Consider the following 19,033-nt stretch of genomic DNA (forward strand, 5'->3'; position numbering starts at 1 on the left):
TGGGTCAAAAAAAGGCGGGTGATGGGAGTGATGGTCGCGGGTTGGGAGTGGCAGCGGGCCCCAGGAGCCAGTGAGACTCCACCTGTAGATGTGAGTGGCCACAGGGCCGGGAAACGGCCCCAGGCATCGCTTTGCCCCCAGCCAGAGCCTCCTTCCTGGTCGGACGCGGCCCGGAAAGGCTGAAGGAGCAACCCAGGCGGTGGGTGCGATGTCCGCTGTCGCCTAGAGCGGTAGGGGCGAGCTAAAGAGCTCTTGAGCGCAGGTGGCTGCAGGTGTGCGGTGTTTCTTCCTGGGTCTGGTTCTTTATTGCCAGAAAACTGTTTCCAAATGCACCCATCTAACCATGGGATTATTTTTATTTTCTTGACGTGCTTATTGTCTGGGTGCTGTCGAACAACATAATGGTGAGGTTTTGCCTGTGAGGACGTGCGGTTGGGAAGTTTTGTGAGTTGGGTGTGTGTAGGTCAATGAAAATACATGTTTCTGTGTCGGCAGGCTCTTAGTCATGGACTTTTAGGAGTAGGGAAGAGATCAGTAGTTGATGGTAGCATGTAGGCTATGTGCCTTGATTGCAGTACCCAGCCACAGGTATTCATTTGGCTCAAATATTAAGGGTTCAAGAGCTCTGTAGTGAAGGTTGAGGATCTATTTCTAGCTGCTAAATGGGATTACATGTAGTCTAGAGAGAGAGAAATGTGAACAGCTTTGATTAAAGTGGGGAAGGCATGGCTTGCTGCTGTAATTGAGAAACAAGGGTGTCCACTTCATGAAACAGAAACAGTGGGTTTTGAAAGGATGACAAACAACTTATTTGCAGAGCTTAAATCTACTCGTGGACTGCACTGTGTTGGGTTGTCATCGGCTCATACCACTTTGAGTTTCCAAAACACTAGGTGTTCACGTGGGTATTTGGTGCCAAATCATCAACTGCTGAAACTTCAGTAACTCAGCTGACTTCACTGGAGCTGAGATAACGTAGACTGGATCCCTAACCATTCACTCCCAGTCTCAGAAGCTTGTCTGCATACGGAGGACTGCAAAACCCTCTCTGCAGGACTTCCTTCTGCCAGAAACTCAAATATGCTTATTAGCCATGTGGTTAGATGTGCAGTTCTCTGGTTATGACTAAGAGCCTGGAGAGGTATCGCCAACAGTGCCTTCAGAAAGTCTTCCACACCAAATGGGGAAGATCACCACAAATGCCAGCATCCTTGCTGAAGTCAATGTTACCAGCACGGTGTCAGTGAATTCAGTGAAGATGTGATTGAGAATCACCAACACTGTGCTGGTAACATTGACTTCAGCAAGAATGCTGGCGTTTGTGTGGTGATCCTCACAGTGGAGGCACTGTCCCTGTTTGATTCTCCACATCAAATGGGAAGACTTTCTGGAGCCCTCCAGGCTCTACAGATGACCACAGAACTGCACATCTAATCGCATGGCTAATGAGAATATTTGAGTTTCTGAATCTTGAGATATGGGGCAGGAGGAAGTCCCGTGGAGAGGGTTTCACAGTTCTCTGTGTGCACACAATCTTCTGAGCCTGTGAGTGAATAGTTAGGGACATAGATCATGCAGAGGTAGGAACAGAATTAAAACTGGGGACTAGACCTACTCATAGCTTCTCCTGTATGGCATTTCTGTGGAGGAACTGGGGCTATGTTAAGGGTTGACTGTTATAGAGCTAAATTAACTGACTGGACAGCTCTGGAGGGTGTCTACAGTATCACAAACACTTCGTGTAGAATTCAGAAAAAAATTATTTTTAGACACTTTAATCATTAGGTACTTAATCATTTTGTTTCTTGAGAGTGTTGTATTATTAAAAGTGCTTCCATGACTGAATGAATTTGGCTGCTGCTTGTCAGCTGTGTAGAGTAAACTGGGATCTGTGAGATGTGTGAGTATTGTCATATTGTGGATTCAGATGAACAGTAAGTACCAGGAAGAAGGCAACATCTCGAGCTACTGCAGTCCTCATGAAAATGAGGCACTTGAATATGGGTGTCATCTCTGACAGATTCCCATGTTGATGGATTAGATTGCCATTGGTTGAAAATGTGGCTCTTCAGTATTTTAATACTGACCTCTTTGCTGCTGGAATGTGCAGCTGTTCTGGTGACATCTTCCTGTAGAGCAGGGGTTGGCAAAACAAGGCCTTCCAGATGATTTTTTTTTTTTTTTTCCATCTGACCACAGGCAGTGCCTACCAGTTCACTGTATCTGGCTTGGCTCTGGGCTGCCCCTGCTGTGCTCTCATGGGGCTGAGCCCTGCTCACTCCTGCATGGGCAGCGCATGCTGCGCTCCCACCCTTGTCCGTGGGATGGCCCTGACTTGGCCCTGCAGGTAGGGAAGTGGCAGTGGTGGTGGGCAGTTGGAGAGAGGGGAGGGTGTGGGGGCAATGGGCAGGTGGGAAGGCAGGGAAGGGGTGGGGGAAGAGTGGCAGTGGTGGTGGGGGAAGTGGTGGTGGCCATGGAGAGGCTGGGGGAGTGCAGAGCCTGCACCATTGTGCCGGGCATCTCCCTTAATATACCAAGGGACTTGGGTGGGGGAGGGAACTGCCTAGTGTAAGCCTGTGGTCATGAAGTTTGGGGTAATAGTGTTGTCAGTACTACAGATGTTTTTCTCCACTCAGTTATTTTAGTTGTCTACCGATTGTAAAACCACTGTGTGGGGGGCAAACTGGTGTTACTGGGCTGTCAGCCAATTCTTGTATTTATCTTGCAACATGTCTGTTTAGCCATGCCTTTAGTTTGGCTTTGTATGGACGACAGCTCATCCTTCTAAACTCTCTTTTGTTTTTGTTTTTTTTTCTATTTAATTAATCTCATTTGAGAGACGATGCCCAGGACTGAATGTGTTATTCTAGGGGAGGCTATTTGGAACCAGTTTTCTTTGTCTTCATTTTATTTATCATTGACAATTTTAATAGGCAACCTATTGATTCATTGTGAAGGCAAAATGAAACGACAGAGCATAAATCTAAATGAACTGCTGTCTGTGGTATAGAAAACCTTGAATACCTCTAATAGAAAGTGGGTATTCCCTAATAGTCCTACAGACTCTCATTATGGGGTAGGAAGAGTATAAAACGCATCAGTTTTTGGTGATCTTTCTTCTTTTTTAACCAAGAACCAGAGAAGATTCATTTGATCTTTAAATTGACCTATTTAGATCTGTAATATTTGTAACTTGAAAGCTTCATGTTCATCAAAATAAAAGCAAGGTTATTCCTGTGATCATTCTTTAAGCTTTGTGGGGAAAGAGAACCACTGTAGTTAGGACTCTTTACTTCTCATCTGCTACTCTGTAGCTTTATCTGTATAATGTAGGGGTGTCAAATATCCAGCCTATGGAGCTGTATGGTCCAGCCCATGCATGGGTTGCTAGATCAATCTTTGCGTGCTGGTCCTGGACCTGGCCCGCCCCGGCCTGGCCCAGCCCTGCAACATGTGGGCCGGACCTGGCACTGTGCGCTCTGCAGGCAGTACAGGGGTTAATCTGGCGCACATGCTGTATATGTTGCCTGTTGGACTGGCCCTTCATGCAGGCTCTGGTCCCAGTCTGCATTGGTCCATACCAGAACCAATGCAGAGAACCAATCTGGCAGGGCTCCACATGCAACGCGTGTCTTGTGTCGGCCTTCTGTGCTCCCTAGCCCCGCATGACACACGTAGCATCTACCAGCCTCAGGGCTGCACATGACATGGTGTCTGGTCCCAGTCTGGCCTGCAGACTGACCTGGTGTCCCTTGCGGGGTGCGGGGGGGGGGGAATGCAAATGAGTTTGACAGCCCTGGTGCAATGAATACTATATAGCCTGATATTTTTCCTATTTCTTTGTGCTTCTGGTAGGATCTTGGTCACTTAAACTGAAGTGAAACTTTCTCTTTGGGATTAAGATCCAGTATAGAGAATATACCTAGAGTGCAAGCTGGTCTTCAAAGAGAGTTCCAATACACATTTTATTTTCTGAGCAGTAAAGGAAACTTATGACACACAAACTTAATCAAAATGCTCAGAAAACTTAAAAGGACCTCAGTGTTAATGAGATCTATGAAAATAATATTAGGTCAAATCTTCTGTGAAGGACTGCGGTTATGTTGTTCAAAACAAGCAGGATATTACTGCCATCAGATAAAATTATATCTTGCTACTTTGATTTGCTATTGCATTCATATTCTTCTCTAAATAGGTATTTTTTAGAACCTACTTATTTTTAATTTGGAGGTGAACTGACTGAAACGTGTTTTGTTCAAGAGTTGCCATCGCAAAATTATTTCAAATGATAGAGTGGAGGATGAGTGAATTGAGTGGGTAGTGCCCAATTTAATGACTGCACGAACAGCATCTAAATCCACTGGGGCCAAAGGGGATTGCAGCTGTTGGGAAAGGTAGGTGGGAGGGGAAGTACAAGGCTTTCTTTCTCCATCACTTTGGCATCTTGCAAATTTATAGTCTCTAATTTTGCTTCCTCTTGGATGTTTCCATGGAGGCAGTGAACTATATACTACAGAAAATGATGTGTGTGTGGGGGGAATTTCTCAAGTGCAGCCCACCCCAAGAAGTCCAAAATGGTTTCAGTCACCACCTTGATAATCCATAATATGCTTAAAAATAAGCTTCAGAGTCCTATGTGAAGCTCAAATGTACGTGTTGGGAACCCTGATCAAAATGTAAGGATTATGAATGTATGATCTCAAAAGCATCCAAGGAGGTTATAAAATTCTTTCTTTGACCTTGGTATCTGAGGCAGGTCAGTTGTAACTCCAGCTGGGGCATTTAGTAACTAACGATGGGTGGATGGATGGAGATATATATTTAAGATCATGTCCTCCAGTCATACCCTTACTCATTGGTGTTTGGCATCCACCTCCTTACTTCTAAGAAGGGGAATGCTTTCGGTTCATGAGCGGGAGGCCTTCTGCCTTTGAAACTGGCTCTTCAAAGACACTTGGCTATTATTTTAATTCACCCATCTTCCATCTTGCTATTCAGAAATGCTTCGAGTGTCAGCTCTTCCTGGGTTGTCTGTGATAAGGTGCACACAGCCTGCATCTGATGGTATCAGGATGGCATAACCTGTATCACCTGCCAGTTAAAGCAAAAGTTTCTCCCTGAATTCAGTTAGAAGGTTTTTAAACTGGGGGAAAAAGAAAGATTTGGGGGCTCTAATTGAAAGGGAAATGACTCCTGCTTCACTGGTCTTGGCTCAGCTCTCCCCTAGCTGCAAAGGCAGCCTGTTACAAGGTCCTGGCAGTTTGGGGATCATCCATCTTTTTATTGCTTGTAAACCTCGTGCTTCTTGAGGGGCCTTGGGAATGACCCAACTTGTTTAATAGTGAGTGATAGGAACCTGTTTTTTCTTTCTTTCTCTCCAATAATGTAAAAACAAGAAAGGGTGGGGGAGGGAGGCAGATGGAAAGGAGGGGGTAGGGAGAGAGGAAAAAAGTGGGTTTTGTTTCCTTTAGAATTAGGCTGAAGCATTAAAGTCAATAGTCTGACTTAAGGTGAGGAATAACCTTGTCATTTCTCCCTTAGTTCCTGAGGATAAATTGACAGCCACGGGCCAGTCTTGCACAGCATAGAATATTAATTCCTTGCAAGCTTGCTGTTTACCTCCTGAGATGCTCTGCAATCACTCAGGTGCCACATCTCTGTACCAGAATAACATGCACATCTGTTGGCAAATAAGAACCCACATATTGTCTGTTTGAACAGATATGCTGTGCGTTGCCCATCAAAAATACCCTGCTGCTTCCCAGTTCCCAGGCTGCCTATCTATATGGCAAGACTACTCCACAAAATAGAGATATTGGAGTCTTTCCTTCTGCAATGAGCAAGATGTGTGTGTTTTTTATTTATTTTCTACTACCTAAGGCTTCATGTGACAGCAGTGCACTGAGATGTGTCTAGACTTCAGTAGGAGATCTGAACTGCCCGTGAGCTTGGAGCAAAGCAATTTGAGAACTGATTTATTTTGGAGCCCCCTCTACTTGCTTTTCAGCCTTTCACACATTTCAAATCTAAAATCTTAATAGCCTTGTATTTTATTGGGTGATGTTACACTGTGAAGGCAGCACTGTGAAAAGCCAGATCAGTCCTTCTTTCACTCTGCTAGGAGGAAAACCATAGCCAGCTCTTAATGTAGAAACGATTCCTGTTGTTTTCAGTCCCGTCTGTTTCTATTGCAGATGGTCCCTATTCCAGCTGGAGTGTTCATGATGGGGACTGATGAACCTGAGATACGGCAGGACGGGGAGTGGCCTGCTAGAAGAGTTCATGTTAACCTGTTCTACATGGATCAGTATGAAGTCAGCAGCACAGAGTTTGAGAAATTTGTGAATTCCACGGGCTATGTTACAGAGGTAAGAGGAAAGCGGTGGTAACTTCTCTTCTAATATAATGGCATTGCTAGGTGTGTGTTGGTGAAACTCTTCTTGAAACTTCTTATGGTTTGTTTTCTGGGTTTGCTTGGGGGTTTCTGCATTCCAGATGCATGCTTTGCCTATTTTGGTGGGGAAAGGAAACACTTTTATTGCTTTTAAAGTCCCCTAGGAAGGAAGAGGCTCCACAAGGACCCACTGATTCCTGTGCTTAGAATGGGCCAAAGACAGCATGTACTTGACCATGGTTTAAACTCGTGCCTGATACGACATAATTTACCTCAATAGCATTAGATGAGGTAAGAACGGGTACTGTTGTGATTTGGTATCTTGGTGTCTGTATTCATGCAGACTTCTTTGAGTGGGCACAGCAGCTGTAGCTGTGTGGGGATGGTGTAGTTATCAATGTCTCCCAGTAGAGCTATTCTGTTCCAGTACAGATATGTAATGAGGCAGGCCAGTGCACTGGCCTGGGTTCATACTGGTAGTACACCTCTTGGTAAATCTCCTTGGTATAGTCAGGCTCTGAAAGAGACTCCTTAGCTGTGTGCTTTTAATACACTGTCTTAATATGTTGGAGGAGTTTTTAGACGTTTAGACAGCTGGAGCGTCTTCAGGCTAGCTCCACGCAACTGTGTGGTAGCAATCTGGACAATACATGCTTTGCTGCTTGGTATCCATCCCTTTATTAAGCAATAATAGTTGCTCTTAGCTTATTTGCAAGTACATTTAAACTATGGAAGTATAGCCTAAGCCTCTCCTACAAAGAGTAGTATATTCTTTCCAGCCAGTTCAAACAGCTGTAGTCAAGCATGTGCCTGACATTGTATAGACCTCTTAACTAAATGTTGTTCACTGCATCTTCACACCTGAGAGGAGGTAAACTAGCTCGGGATTGGATGTGATAGCGCTTCTGGTTTGAAGCTTAGCTAGAAAGCTGCTCACCTTGCTTCAGAAGAATCAGCTCATTTGTTAAGTTGTTGGTTCAGTAACTGTTAAGTGCCTGACTTTATAACCTAGGTGAGTTTGAACAGGGCTTCATTGCAAATGGCTCCAGGGGTGGGTCTTTATACAATGAAGAGTTAAGAGTAGCAATCTCTAGGGTGAAAGCTGTACTTAAGTTTCAGGTGGAATGGCTACATGTGCCACTCTGCCCCCCCCGGCATGAAGCCTCCTTGTACACGGGATTTGGAAATGTGCTTGGAGCTAGGGTTAATAACACTGAATCTGCAGGGCTCTTGGGAAGTAACCGAGCTGGTGTCTGTAACAATGTTTGTCCCCATTACTGATTTATCGTGAGTAAACTGTACTGGCTTAATTGGTTTTCTTTCTTTTGTGAAGGGTAGAGTAGGCCCCAGTGATGTCTAGAAGTGATTATTTTCTGCAACTTTCCATTTCTGCTCAGGTTGCAATCTGCAGAGGTTCACACACCCTGTTAAATCCCAGCCACTTGTTTTTTCAACAAAAACTAAGAAACCTGCACTTGGTGAAGACTCTGTCCATATCAAGTTTAAGTTTTTCAGACTTTTCTAGCTAAGAAACCATACGTGCTTGCTTTTCAAATAGGGAGAAAGGTTTTCCTTTTTTTGCTTGCCAAAATGAAAAGGTTGAAAGGCTTCCCTGAAGCATTAAGACTTTGTTTAGTTATGGGCATCTTCAGTCCAAAAATGTCTTTCAGAGTTATGAATGCGTACATTGAGAACCTTTTTGGAACTGTGATTCTAGTGAGCTATAATAAACTCAAGCAATGAATTGAAAGGCAAAGGTATTGAATCCTAGTAACCTGCTTTTATGTTTCTTATACACAAGCCAGGTAATAAAAAAAACAAAAACAAAAAAACTGTTTTTGCCGTATAAGTTAATATTTTATTTCACAGATGCACAGCACAGCTTCTAACTTTTTCTGGAACCAGATTGGTTTTATGGATTAAGATATATTTGCTGAATATCGGGGTTAAATTTTAATAGGGTATTAATATATAGTATTTTCCTATTAAACTTTAATACATGAAGCTAGTGAGTGGTGAAGACAAATGTATCATGGCATTTAGTCCTTTTAGCATCATTTAACATAATGCATCCCTTTTAACCTTTCTTTAATGTTCATATGTACCACTGTGTTGATTGTTAAAAACAATTCGGAACAACTATACTTTCCCAATCGAGAGGAGTATGAGTGTTGGTAGAAGCTCTAAGAGCTGCCACTTCCTTCGCTGAATCAGTCAGTTTGCACTTCACGTAAATGAGTGGTACAGAACAATAATATCCTAGGATAATTTGGCCTTTCATGAACTGTACATCTGTCATAGTATGCATACTCCAAATGCTTATTAGAAAGTGTATAAAACTGTCTTCACAGTTTCTTCTTTATTTTGGAAATTAAAAAGAAAACAAGACCAAAAACCCAGATTAATTTAGGCTTTTGCATGTTTTTGTTTCCTTCTAGGCAGAGAAATTTGGAGATTCCTTTGTGTTTGAGGGCATGCTGAGTGAACAAGTGAAAGCTGAAATCCAACAAGCAGTGAGTAATGGCTTTTTCCCCATCTCCCCTTCCAACTGGTATAGAGCCTGCCTAGTGACCACAGACATGAAAGCTTTTAATATTTGCAACAATAATATTAAATTGTGCTATGTGCCTTAATTCTTTTACAAGAAAGTTGGGATCAGCAAAGAGGATTTGGGTTTCAGTAAAGCAATGAGAAGGACAATAGGCTTGGTGGTTTAATTGGTGCTGAGTCTTTGTGTACTATCTGTTCACCTCCAATGATCTTGGCTTCTGATGGGGAGTAATTTTTGCACCCATGGGATATCTGTACGCGAGTGCTTAGCACGCTGGAGCAGCCTCTAGTTGCAGTGCATTGGAGCAGACTCAATTAATCAAGTCTGCACTTCTTTACCTTTACAAGAGTATTGGATCTGATGGATTAATTGACACATGTAAAAGTGTGCATGAGCACAGCCTTTAAAACTTCCTTGATACCATATGCGGGAAGCCTGGGTTTAGTAGTACTTTGGATGCATTTCAGTACTAAAAAAGAGAGAGAGAGTGCGCTCCGGTCATGAACTGTGATCTTGTGGCATTAAGCACTAGTTATGTTCTTTGTCCCAAAGAACATTTTACATCTAGGTGCAGATTGCAGAACCAGCCTGGATTATTCCTTATTCAGTCCCTATTGGGAAGAATTTTTAAGAGGGCTGGATAGAAACTGCAACAGGAGGTGATAAAAATAACTCCCATACATGAAGTGTGGGTTTGGTGATCAAGGTGATCTAGAAATGCATACTTGTATGAGACTGGGAATTGGGAATCCTGGTCTTTTAGTCCTAGCTCTGTTCTAAATAAAAGCCTGCACTTTTTTGGAGGGGGTCCTTAGTTTGTCCATCTGTAGTGGCTTATTTAGCTGAACAACTTAGCCGTGGCAGTGCGAAGTGGTGTTCAGTGATCACAGATAACCCTGCACCTTCACAAGTTAAAAAGAGAGCTGGACTGTCAGTGACATGCAGTTATTCCAAAGGGAAACGACCCTTCTCATGGGGTCTTTTTGGCTCCCCTCACATCTGTTCCCAAAAAAGACTGCTGTATACATTGTCCTGCTTTTTTTTTTCTATTTAGGGGAGAGCAATTTTTCCTTTTAAACATCTGCAGAGGGTACCACTTGAGGCGGGGTGTGTGCGTGTGCGCACATGCACATCAAGCTTTCTTTTAGCAGGCAGAAGAAAGGGCAGGCAACTTAATATTTTAACACCACATCAGTTCACTTACACAAAAATTGTTCATCTTGCAAAGTGCATATTGTGCTTTTAAGTAAAGATACTGTCTTGCAGCAATTAACCCTGTACCAAGACCCATGGAAATAACTCTGCTGCCAGTGGCACCAGGATAAGAAAAATCCAAGAGATAATACCTGTAAATGCTTAAACCACAGCCTGAAAAATCTTTGGTAGGTGGGACTCCTGCAAGGCAGGGGCAGCCAACCTGTGAGATGTGGCAGATCAGGGAAGGGAGGGCAGCGCAGTGGCAGATGAAGTGGAGCAGAAAACAGAGCAGCAGATCAGGAAGGAGATCAGAAATGGCACTGAGGGCTTGAGGCTTAATTTGTAGCGTGGCTGCCAAATAGTTTGGCCTGTAATCCTGTAAGGAAAGCACTGTTAGGGATGCATCTTCTAGCTTTTTGGTGTCATGGGATATTGAGAGATTATATTGAACATAAAATAATAAAACATAAGGAAGTACTTGGTGTTTAGGTAGTGGTGTGTGCAGATGCTGAAGCTAAGGAAATGCAGGTTTGTATTGTAATTGGAACTATCGCTGTACTTGGAAATTTAAAAATGCAAAGAGAACACTTCCATGAGAAGCGAAATTCTTACTGTCCTCTTGCTGAGCTGCAGAAATCTACAAAGCAAGGTGTCTTAAGAAAAATGCTCCAAAGTTTTGTTTTTGTTTTTTTTTTTGGGGGGGGGGGGGGGGGGGTTTGTTGCTGTTTTTTTTTTTTCTTCAAGTTGTTTGGTGTTCCTGTAGACCCAACCTTAGCTGCCTGGATAAACAACTGAGCCATTTCCTTTAGCCTGGTGTCCCAAACTGATGGGTGCTAAATAACAAGAACACAAAAGGAGATGTGTTGAAGAATTAGTCGGGACCCCAAATTAGTTGTCTCTGCTTCTTCCCCACATAAATTTTCCATATTTGCTTAAAGTAGCTCTTACAGGACTGTCCTCTGCTTTGTTTTTCAGTGTTTATTATTAGGATGTCATGTAAGTCACTGGCATGCTGAACATCCTCACGGTAGGCATGGAAAAATATATTGTGCAGTATGTTGGCAAGCTTCCCAGGGGAGCAATAACTGGCCTTTCTTGTGGTTTAACATCAGGTTAAAAATGCTAACACTGTTGTCAAAAGGATGACCTAAAGCACTGAAACACGAAGTAGGAAAGCAGCTTTTTTCTCCTCTGCTAGCTGCATGCTCTGGAATGGGTGACTTACATTTGTATGGAAATCAGGACATGTTTCTCACAAGGTGAATGCTGTAGGCATGCTAGTTTAGTGTGTCTTTTTTTTTTTTTGTGGTGGTGTAATATGAGGACAGTCCACCGAACAGCGTCTAGTAATGACGGGTTGAGAGAAACCTCCTTACTCTGAGGCCCTAATATAAAAAAAAAAAAAAAAAAAAAAAAAGTGAAGGGTTGGAAAGGAGAAAGAGAGGGTAAACATGCAAATCCCAGGATCACTCAGCAGGTTGATGTTGAATTTTAAGAATAGGATCCAGGTCTCCTGCTTCCCCAACCAGCATAGTTTGCTAGACTGTTCTGCCTCTCAAAACGGCAGACCTTTCATGTATCATTGGGAATGGCATTTAATATTATGCTGGTCTTCATACTGTCACAAAAATCTACAAGGTGGAACAAGCAACATTTTCTTACAGACTTTCTAAAAGGAGTTTAAACTCGCTGAATATAGGTTCGTAGTAAGACTGTTCATCCAGCGTAAATGGAATCAGCCTGTCTAGGATATCATCTGAACGAGACTCTGGCCTTTTAAGTACATGTCCATTAGTGTTTCATTAGCGTTGTGCCTGTAGAAAGAACTCGTAAGGCATGCATTTACTATATAGATACATGCCTATAGTGGCTCTTTCAGGGCATATTCATTAGATGCTGCTGCTGAAACTTGCTCCCCACAAACAGCACCCCCCCTCCCCCCAGCCCCAAGGAGCTCCTGGGTAGGGCAAGCTGGGAAGTGCTGGGAAAAACATGGATGCTGAGCAAAGCAAAATCCAGGGCGGAGATCGGGATATAAATTTGTTTATATTTTAAGAAACTCCCTGGACGGAGATCAGAGGACCCAAAAAAGAGGACATGTCCGGGAAACTCCAGATGTATAGTAACCTAGGTTACCTTTGCTGCCAATTTGCTGTGCTCTGCCTCCAATGCCAAAGTGAGCATCTCTTTTCAGTCTGCCATTCACTGGGTTCTCAGAACTGCCCCACTTGTTAACTCTACTCAGAGGTGCTACTGTATCACCTGGAAGCCCACTTACCTGAAAGACTTTGAGTGGTCTCTAGGGAGAATTGGTGCAATAATAAATGCAGTTAAGGTGTGTATTCTTCCCCTCGAGTTGGCCTGCAGAGAAGGGTAAATGTGCAGCATTGGAAACTGGACTGGGTGTTCAGAACTGTGATTGGGGGTATGGTAAGCTTCTTAATGGCATGGAGCTAGCTGCAAGCATGATGTGCTTTTTAAGGACAGACTCCAAAAGTTCGTGGTCTTCAGGCAGTTACTGAAATAGTGGTATGTTACATTTTTGTTTTTGGGAAGGAGGAGAGAGTATTCATTTCCTGCCCAGTACTAATTTGTTGTTGCTGCTCTCTGGGCAAAGGAGAAACGTAAGCATGGTGCCATTATTCCACTTCCGTGACACTTTGCCAGTACACACTTGAACCAAAAAGGAACCCAAGAAACATCTCTGCTAAATGGAAAGGCAGTGAGGAATACTTGTTGGAAAAGGTACTTGAAAGCTGTCTCAAATACCTGCAGAAGCTTTCAGTTGAATGTGCAGCTACCATGAACAAGGTAAACAGGAGAGCACCTTGTCTGCCACTCATCAGTACACTGTAAATCCAAGGGTTCCTAAATGTGTTCACTGGAGGGAAGTGGGAGTTTGTTATTCTTGGCCTGAAGAGGATAAACTCTGTAACAACTTAATTTTCTTTTTTTTGCTTTTGTACCGGAAACCTACTTGTAAATCAGTTTTGGAATGAAGGAGCTGAGTTGATTTGTTTGATTTATGTTCCATTTGGGAGGCGTTTTAATCTTTGGCCTGGGAATGTCAGTGGATTCAGATACGCCCCTTGTTTGGAGGAAAATGTTTACTAGAGTGGTGTGGTTGGTGAATTAAGTCTTAGGCCATCAGACTCTCCATTCATTACCCTCCTCTTCTGTCTTTTCTCCCCCCCCCCCCCCCATACAAATCCGTTTAATCACCTATATAATCATCATGATAATAATCTAGATTGTCAAATCCTAGCAGACCCGTGTGGATGGCTTCTTGTGCTAAGGTCCTAGACAGACAGTGGGGAAAAAAAACTGTCCCTGGCTTGAGGGAACTAAACCTAGAATGAGAAATTGTTTTACTTGTATAACAAATGCGAGTCCCACCACCGAGTTGTTTCTGGGCATTGTAGCAGTGTGTGGAAGACAAGGAAGCTGCCTGTATTTCAGTAGAATACTTTTACTGGTACCTTTTTAAGGTCAATTCCTGACCGAATCCTGGAAACCTTGGAGATCAGGGTTGCCTCCAGACGAGCACGGCTGTGCAGTATGTGGCACTGCAGACGTGTCTGCGGTGCTGCATACTGCATATTCAGCTGTTCTCTGTGCTGCAAGGTAGCAGCGGGGAGGTGGGGGGTTGAGCCTGGGAGATCCTGGGGTCAAAAAAAGGAAAGCGGGGCAGCGCATGCGGGGGCAGCATGTACTGCCCAAAACCAGAGCCTGGCTGGCTGGAGCCATACTCCAGCTGCTGGCCAAGCTCCAAGTATGAGGATCACTGCTGCTGCAGCTCCAGAGGCCCCCAGGACTCCCAGGTAAGGCTGCTGGGGTCAGCCCAGCGGTGCCTCCCCTACCTCACCTGGGGTAACCTGCCGTGTGCCAGAGGGCATGTGTCACAGGCGTTCCCTAGGGACAAGTAGCACAGCTTGTCACTGCTCCTTGTCCCTGGGGAAATGAACGTCCACGCTTGTGTGGACAGGGCCCAGGTGTGCAAAATAGTATCTGTGGGAAGTAAACTATTAGACCCAGAAGCAGGGGTGGCTTGAAAGCTGGACTTGCTAAGCTCTGGGGAAGGTAGGTTAGATAGAGACGGTCGATATTCTCTTAGTATGCTGTGCTCCACCTGTTAAGAATAATCCATACTTTGTGTTGAAAAGACTGCATGGCGTTGCTGTGTTCATGTTGATCCCATGTCTGAGAACAAAAAGTTACTCGGCTGCTAAATCCTAATCTGGCTGCATCTGCTTAGAGCAGTGACAGTGAGTCTTTCAGAATAGCTCATTGGCTTTGCACGTTTTTAAATGTTTTGTGCTTAAGTGTTGCGTGTCCTATTGGATGCAGAGTATTAAAGCCCTGGTAAGCTGCGTATTGATGGTATCTTTTTTTTTTTTTTTTTTTAACGGAATAATCTGATTACATTTCTAATGGACTCATGCTGCAATTTTACTATTTCATTGTTTTTGTAGGATTGTGTCCAGTTTAGAGAGCGGAGGTGGGACCGGAGCTATGTAGATTCTGAAAGAGGATGCTAACAGCTGCGCTCCTCAAATGTACCTAATAAGCTCAAAGGCAACTTGCAGAGCAGAAATTATAAATGGAGTTGGCCTAGACTGAAGGTGGTACAGACAGCCTCCTCCACCAAGTGACAGGATATAGATGGTTTTGCCCCCCATTGGTAGAAGTGGGATGCTGCTGAGTGACAAGGAGTTCAGCAAGTTAACTACTTGCTGTGTAAGAAGTACTTCCTTGTTTGCTCTAAGCCTGGTTTCTTTATAATTAAAAATAAATAAAGGAAAAAAAATCTTCCACTCTGTCCTTCCTGTGGACCGTTTCCAGACTTTGAATGCGTTTTGATTTGTTTAGAATTTTTCAGGTTTTTTGTCTTGGGTTTTAGACCCTTCAGCAGTCACATTTCCCTGACCCGCTCTAACAATAAAGGCTAGAAACCCTCCTTTTGTTTTTCTAATGAAAGCTGAGATTCTCGTGTAATTAGAGCTTCCGTTCCCGAAGTCCTCTAATTGGAAACAACAAATATTATGAGACTTGTGATAGCATCACAAAGGCGAGCAGTGCCATTTTAATAGAGCTCTCTGCTGGGAGGATGAGATTCCTTAGTGACTTCCCTTTTTCTAACCCATTAGTTTGAGTGTATTTAATTACACATTTGGTGGAGACAGGCTTAGGAAAGCAACTTTGTTCAGTTCATAGTTCATTTGCAAGAGTGTTGTTCCTTCTCTTCTTTGCAAAATAATCTGCAAACACACGCACACAAAGTCTTATAATCACATCTGTAAATTATGGCTCTTCTGGGCAGCTGCCATGACAACCAACTATATATGTGGCTAGTCAAGGCCTCTCCTTTTCTCTTGAGCCTTGAAGCCACATTTGCTTGCACACTATTTACATTGTAATGTGTCTCGGTGCACAGTTCCAGCTGTTTCAACTTAAACGCAAGACTGTTGCTATGGTGATGGTGCACTGATAGAAATAGGTCATGCTAGTGCCATTTTCAGCGTGTGTTGATAAAAGCATAGTTTGGGAGCAGTTCGGGTGACGATGGGAAGCGTAGCTATCTAAGCACCCTCCCTTGGATTTGGAGAGGGAAGAGGTGGGCATTATAAATATAGTGAATGGGAACAGGGTCATAGCTGCAGCCTGTTGAAATTCTCCTTCCCTTACAGGAAGTGAGTTATTTGCGTGTATGACGGGATCTCTCCACTCAATGGGATTGACTCTGCCGGGCAGGAAATCTTCTGCAGATGAAATAGGAAGTTCCAGGACTTCATAAAATCATTGCTCTATCATACTTTATAGTTCAACGAAGGACATGAAGCTGGCATCAAAATGAAACTAAGCTTTAGGCTGCACAGAGTCTTAGGGCAGTGATTCACCGAAGGTAGGGCCAACTGGGATTTAGGCTGCAACAAGAATTTGAGTCACTGGGCAAATAAGACTGCAAACCAGCTTAGAACCACGTCCCGAGGAATGATTGCTCTGTTGCTCATTAGTGTCTGAAGGAGGTTACCGAAATAAACTCCATTGGAAGCTAAAATCTGGGGGCAAAGGTGAGTTTTCAAAAACACACTCTTACAAAGCCTAAGACCAACAGGAGCGTTTTTATGATTGATTAAATAAACTCCAGATAAATTAGCTGGTTTTTCAGAACAACCTTCTCTTACTAGCAATGCAGTACTGAGTCTGACGGTGAAACGAATCTCGTGGATTTATATTTCTTACCCATATACTGCCGAAGGAGTGCTTTACTCGGGTGATGCCGGCACTAAGGGCTAGTGTGGGTCCCTTGCTTTTGCTGCGAAACCTTGATTGAGATGTCCTGTGAGACTGATGGAGCTACTATTGGAGTTCGGGTATTGCAGTCTGTCCTGGAAAAGCAAATTGGATTCTTCTTATTTTAAGCTGAGAGGTGGTGCTAATGTACTAATTAAGTGGAAAACTTGCAGGACAGAATTAGTTCTTAACCATATTGTGGAGAGTGCTCTTCTCCTGGCCATGCCGTTCCCAAGGAAGTGTTTCATAGCCTGTACTCTGTCTACTTAATTTCTGCCCGGATATTTATCCAAAATGTTTAGCTAATTAGACAGAGGAAAGACCTCTTTTGAGCCACACTCGCTCTTAATTGCTTTCTGCCCCTCAAACCCACATCTCTATATTTACCGTAACAACTGTGATGTTTTCAGAGCAGCTATCCACTTAGCCAGTTTGAGTAAATGTTTCAGTAAGTCATACTTCTGCATTTCTTTTGTCTAAAAGCAAATCTGTGGGTCATACCATGAAGAGTAGTTCAAAAATAGTTCATGTCCCTATTTAAAACTCCCTTCCTAGACTTGTATTCATCTGCAGTATATTTTTACAAACTGGATCGATCCTTGGGTCTGTGGAATGTGTGTGTTTAGATCTGAAGGATCTAACAACATGACAGCAATTAAGCTGCTGAGTGGCAAGGAAAAAGGCTGGCTGTATTGAATGATGAGGTTGTAATATCTCTCGTCTAATTGGCCTTTGCTAATTGGATTTTTAGAGCCATTAAAAGTGTTAAAACTTTCTGAGAAGCTTGAAATGACTCGCTTTTTTTTTTTTACTGCGTGTTTTTGGGGTTTTTTTTCGTTTTTTTAATGTTGGTGATTTATTGATGTTAATTGATTGTCTTGGTCATTTATTGGGGAGAAATCTGAGGTTGTCCAGTTTGAGTGGTTATCCTGGCTGCTGTACTTCCAAATCTACAGCTGTGACTGTGAAGGCTGGCAGCCATATGGATGAACACCAGTCCAGGAAGGGATTTTTTAAATTTTTTTTTTTTTTAAATAGGGGTATGAACTATTTCACTTGATTAACTCTTTACAGCATGGCCTATAGACTTACCTTCCTCACTTTGTCTTTCTAAAAAGATTAGCATTGCGAAAAGTATTACTGAAACGTTTACTCAAGTGGGCCGAGTGGACAGTTTGGCCCAGACAGAGACAGGATACGCATGCAGTGCTCTCACGCGGGGGGAAACTCTTTTCTTCATTAAAAGAAGCCATTCACCCTGGGCAGCTGGTTTCTTCATAGAAAAGTGCAATCTGTGATTCCACAAACAAATGAGCTCATTTGAGTGAAGGAGGATGAGTCCACAATGACCCTAGTAGCTTAGCTTAACATGCCCTGAGCAGCAAAGTGGGTGAAATTTTCCCCGCGAGGGGTAAGGACACAAGCCTGTATCACCGAGGTCACTTTGATTAAAATGTAAAGCAACGAATCTTTCCAAAGCAGTAACCTATTTTACTGCTTCCATTTGTTGGTGTCGGCAGCTAATTCCCCTACTAAAATTTCTATTTTAGTTATTCTGATGAGTAGGTGTAACCAGAGAGTGCATGCGGCTGATGTATATCATTGTCAATTGCTAAACCCCACGGAGGCAAGTGGTATAACGGTTTACGTTTCCCATAGGAAACTGCTGCTGTCTTTCAACTCCAAACTGGATTTGACCATTAGCCCAGTGTCCTGTCTCTGAAAGAGACCAGGAGCAGATAGGAAGGAGCCCCAAGATGTGCTGTGTTGAGGAAAATCTTGATGCAAGGTACCAGAAGGGCGACTGAGGCACAGGGCAGAGAAGTGTCTTGTATTCTAGCTCTGTCTATTGGGACGTGCTGCCCCTTCTACTTTATCCTGGCCTGACCAGTTGATGGCATGCTGACATGCTAAATCTATTGAAGATCAGCTTATTTTCATTTTGCTTATCGTAGTAAGTTGTGGATACTTTTTATTCGTATTGATATCCTCTTTAAAATCCTATGTCATTAGGCAGCCTCATGGCAGTGCTGCTGCAGTATTTGCCTTCTGTGAACAAGCAATTCTCTCTCTTTTTTGAATGCTGGTTACTTCAAGAGGCTTTCTTTAAAGGACTGGCTGTATGTGAACCAGTGCATGACAGCTGTCTGGAAGTGGGAGAAACTGCAGACATTTTTTAACATGTGCGTGCGCACACCCTACCTACCCCCAACAGTTGCAAAAAAACGTTTTGGGAGGATTTGGGGTTTTTTTTGAGAGAAATCTCATGCAACGCTGCAGAGATCAACGATGTATTTGGCAGGGTAACGACATGCTTACAGATAAGTCGGAGAGAAACCGAGACTGTATATGGCTTCTCTGTCTCCGCCTCCTGGAAGCTAGTAGCAAAACCTTCAGCCTTGCTCTAGTGCATTTTTTTTTTAAAAAGGAAAAGAATAGGAAGATGCACATCTTGACCTTAAGTCATTGGGGTTTTGTGTAATTGTCTTAAAACTACTGTTTCCAGAGCTGTGAAGTGTTGACAGGTTTAAGAGGCTTTGTTCTTGCTTTTGTGTTGTTTTGGGGTTGTGTGTTTTTAAATAAACCATTTTTAATCC

General features: G+C 43.3%; 1 protein-coding gene across 2 annotated transcripts in view; it reads left to right on the top strand.

Moving 5' to 3' along the window:
• Window positions 1–6,179: 6,179 nt before the first annotated feature.
• Window positions 6,180–19,033, top strand: part of SUMF1 (sulfatase modifying factor 1) — a 46,477-nt gene continuing 33,623 nt past the window's right edge. For both annotated transcript variants that reach the window (XM_006026693.2, XM_025207696.1), the window contains exons 1-2: window positions 6,180–6,368; window positions 8,833–8,907. In XM_006026693.2, coding sequence (XP_006026755.1) covers window positions 6,195–6,368; window positions 8,833–8,907 — 249 coding nt within the window. In that variant the 5' untranslated portion in view covers window positions 6,180–6,194. The remainder of the gene's footprint in view (window positions 6,369–8,832; window positions 8,908–19,033) is intronic.

The sequence above is a fragment of the Alligator sinensis genome, unplaced genomic scaffold, assembly GCF_000455745.1.
Source record: "Alligator sinensis unplaced genomic scaffold, ASM45574v1 scaffold984_1, whole genome shotgun sequence".
In the NCBI taxonomy this organism is placed as follows: Eukaryota; Metazoa; Chordata; order Crocodylia; family Alligatoridae; genus Alligator; species Alligator sinensis.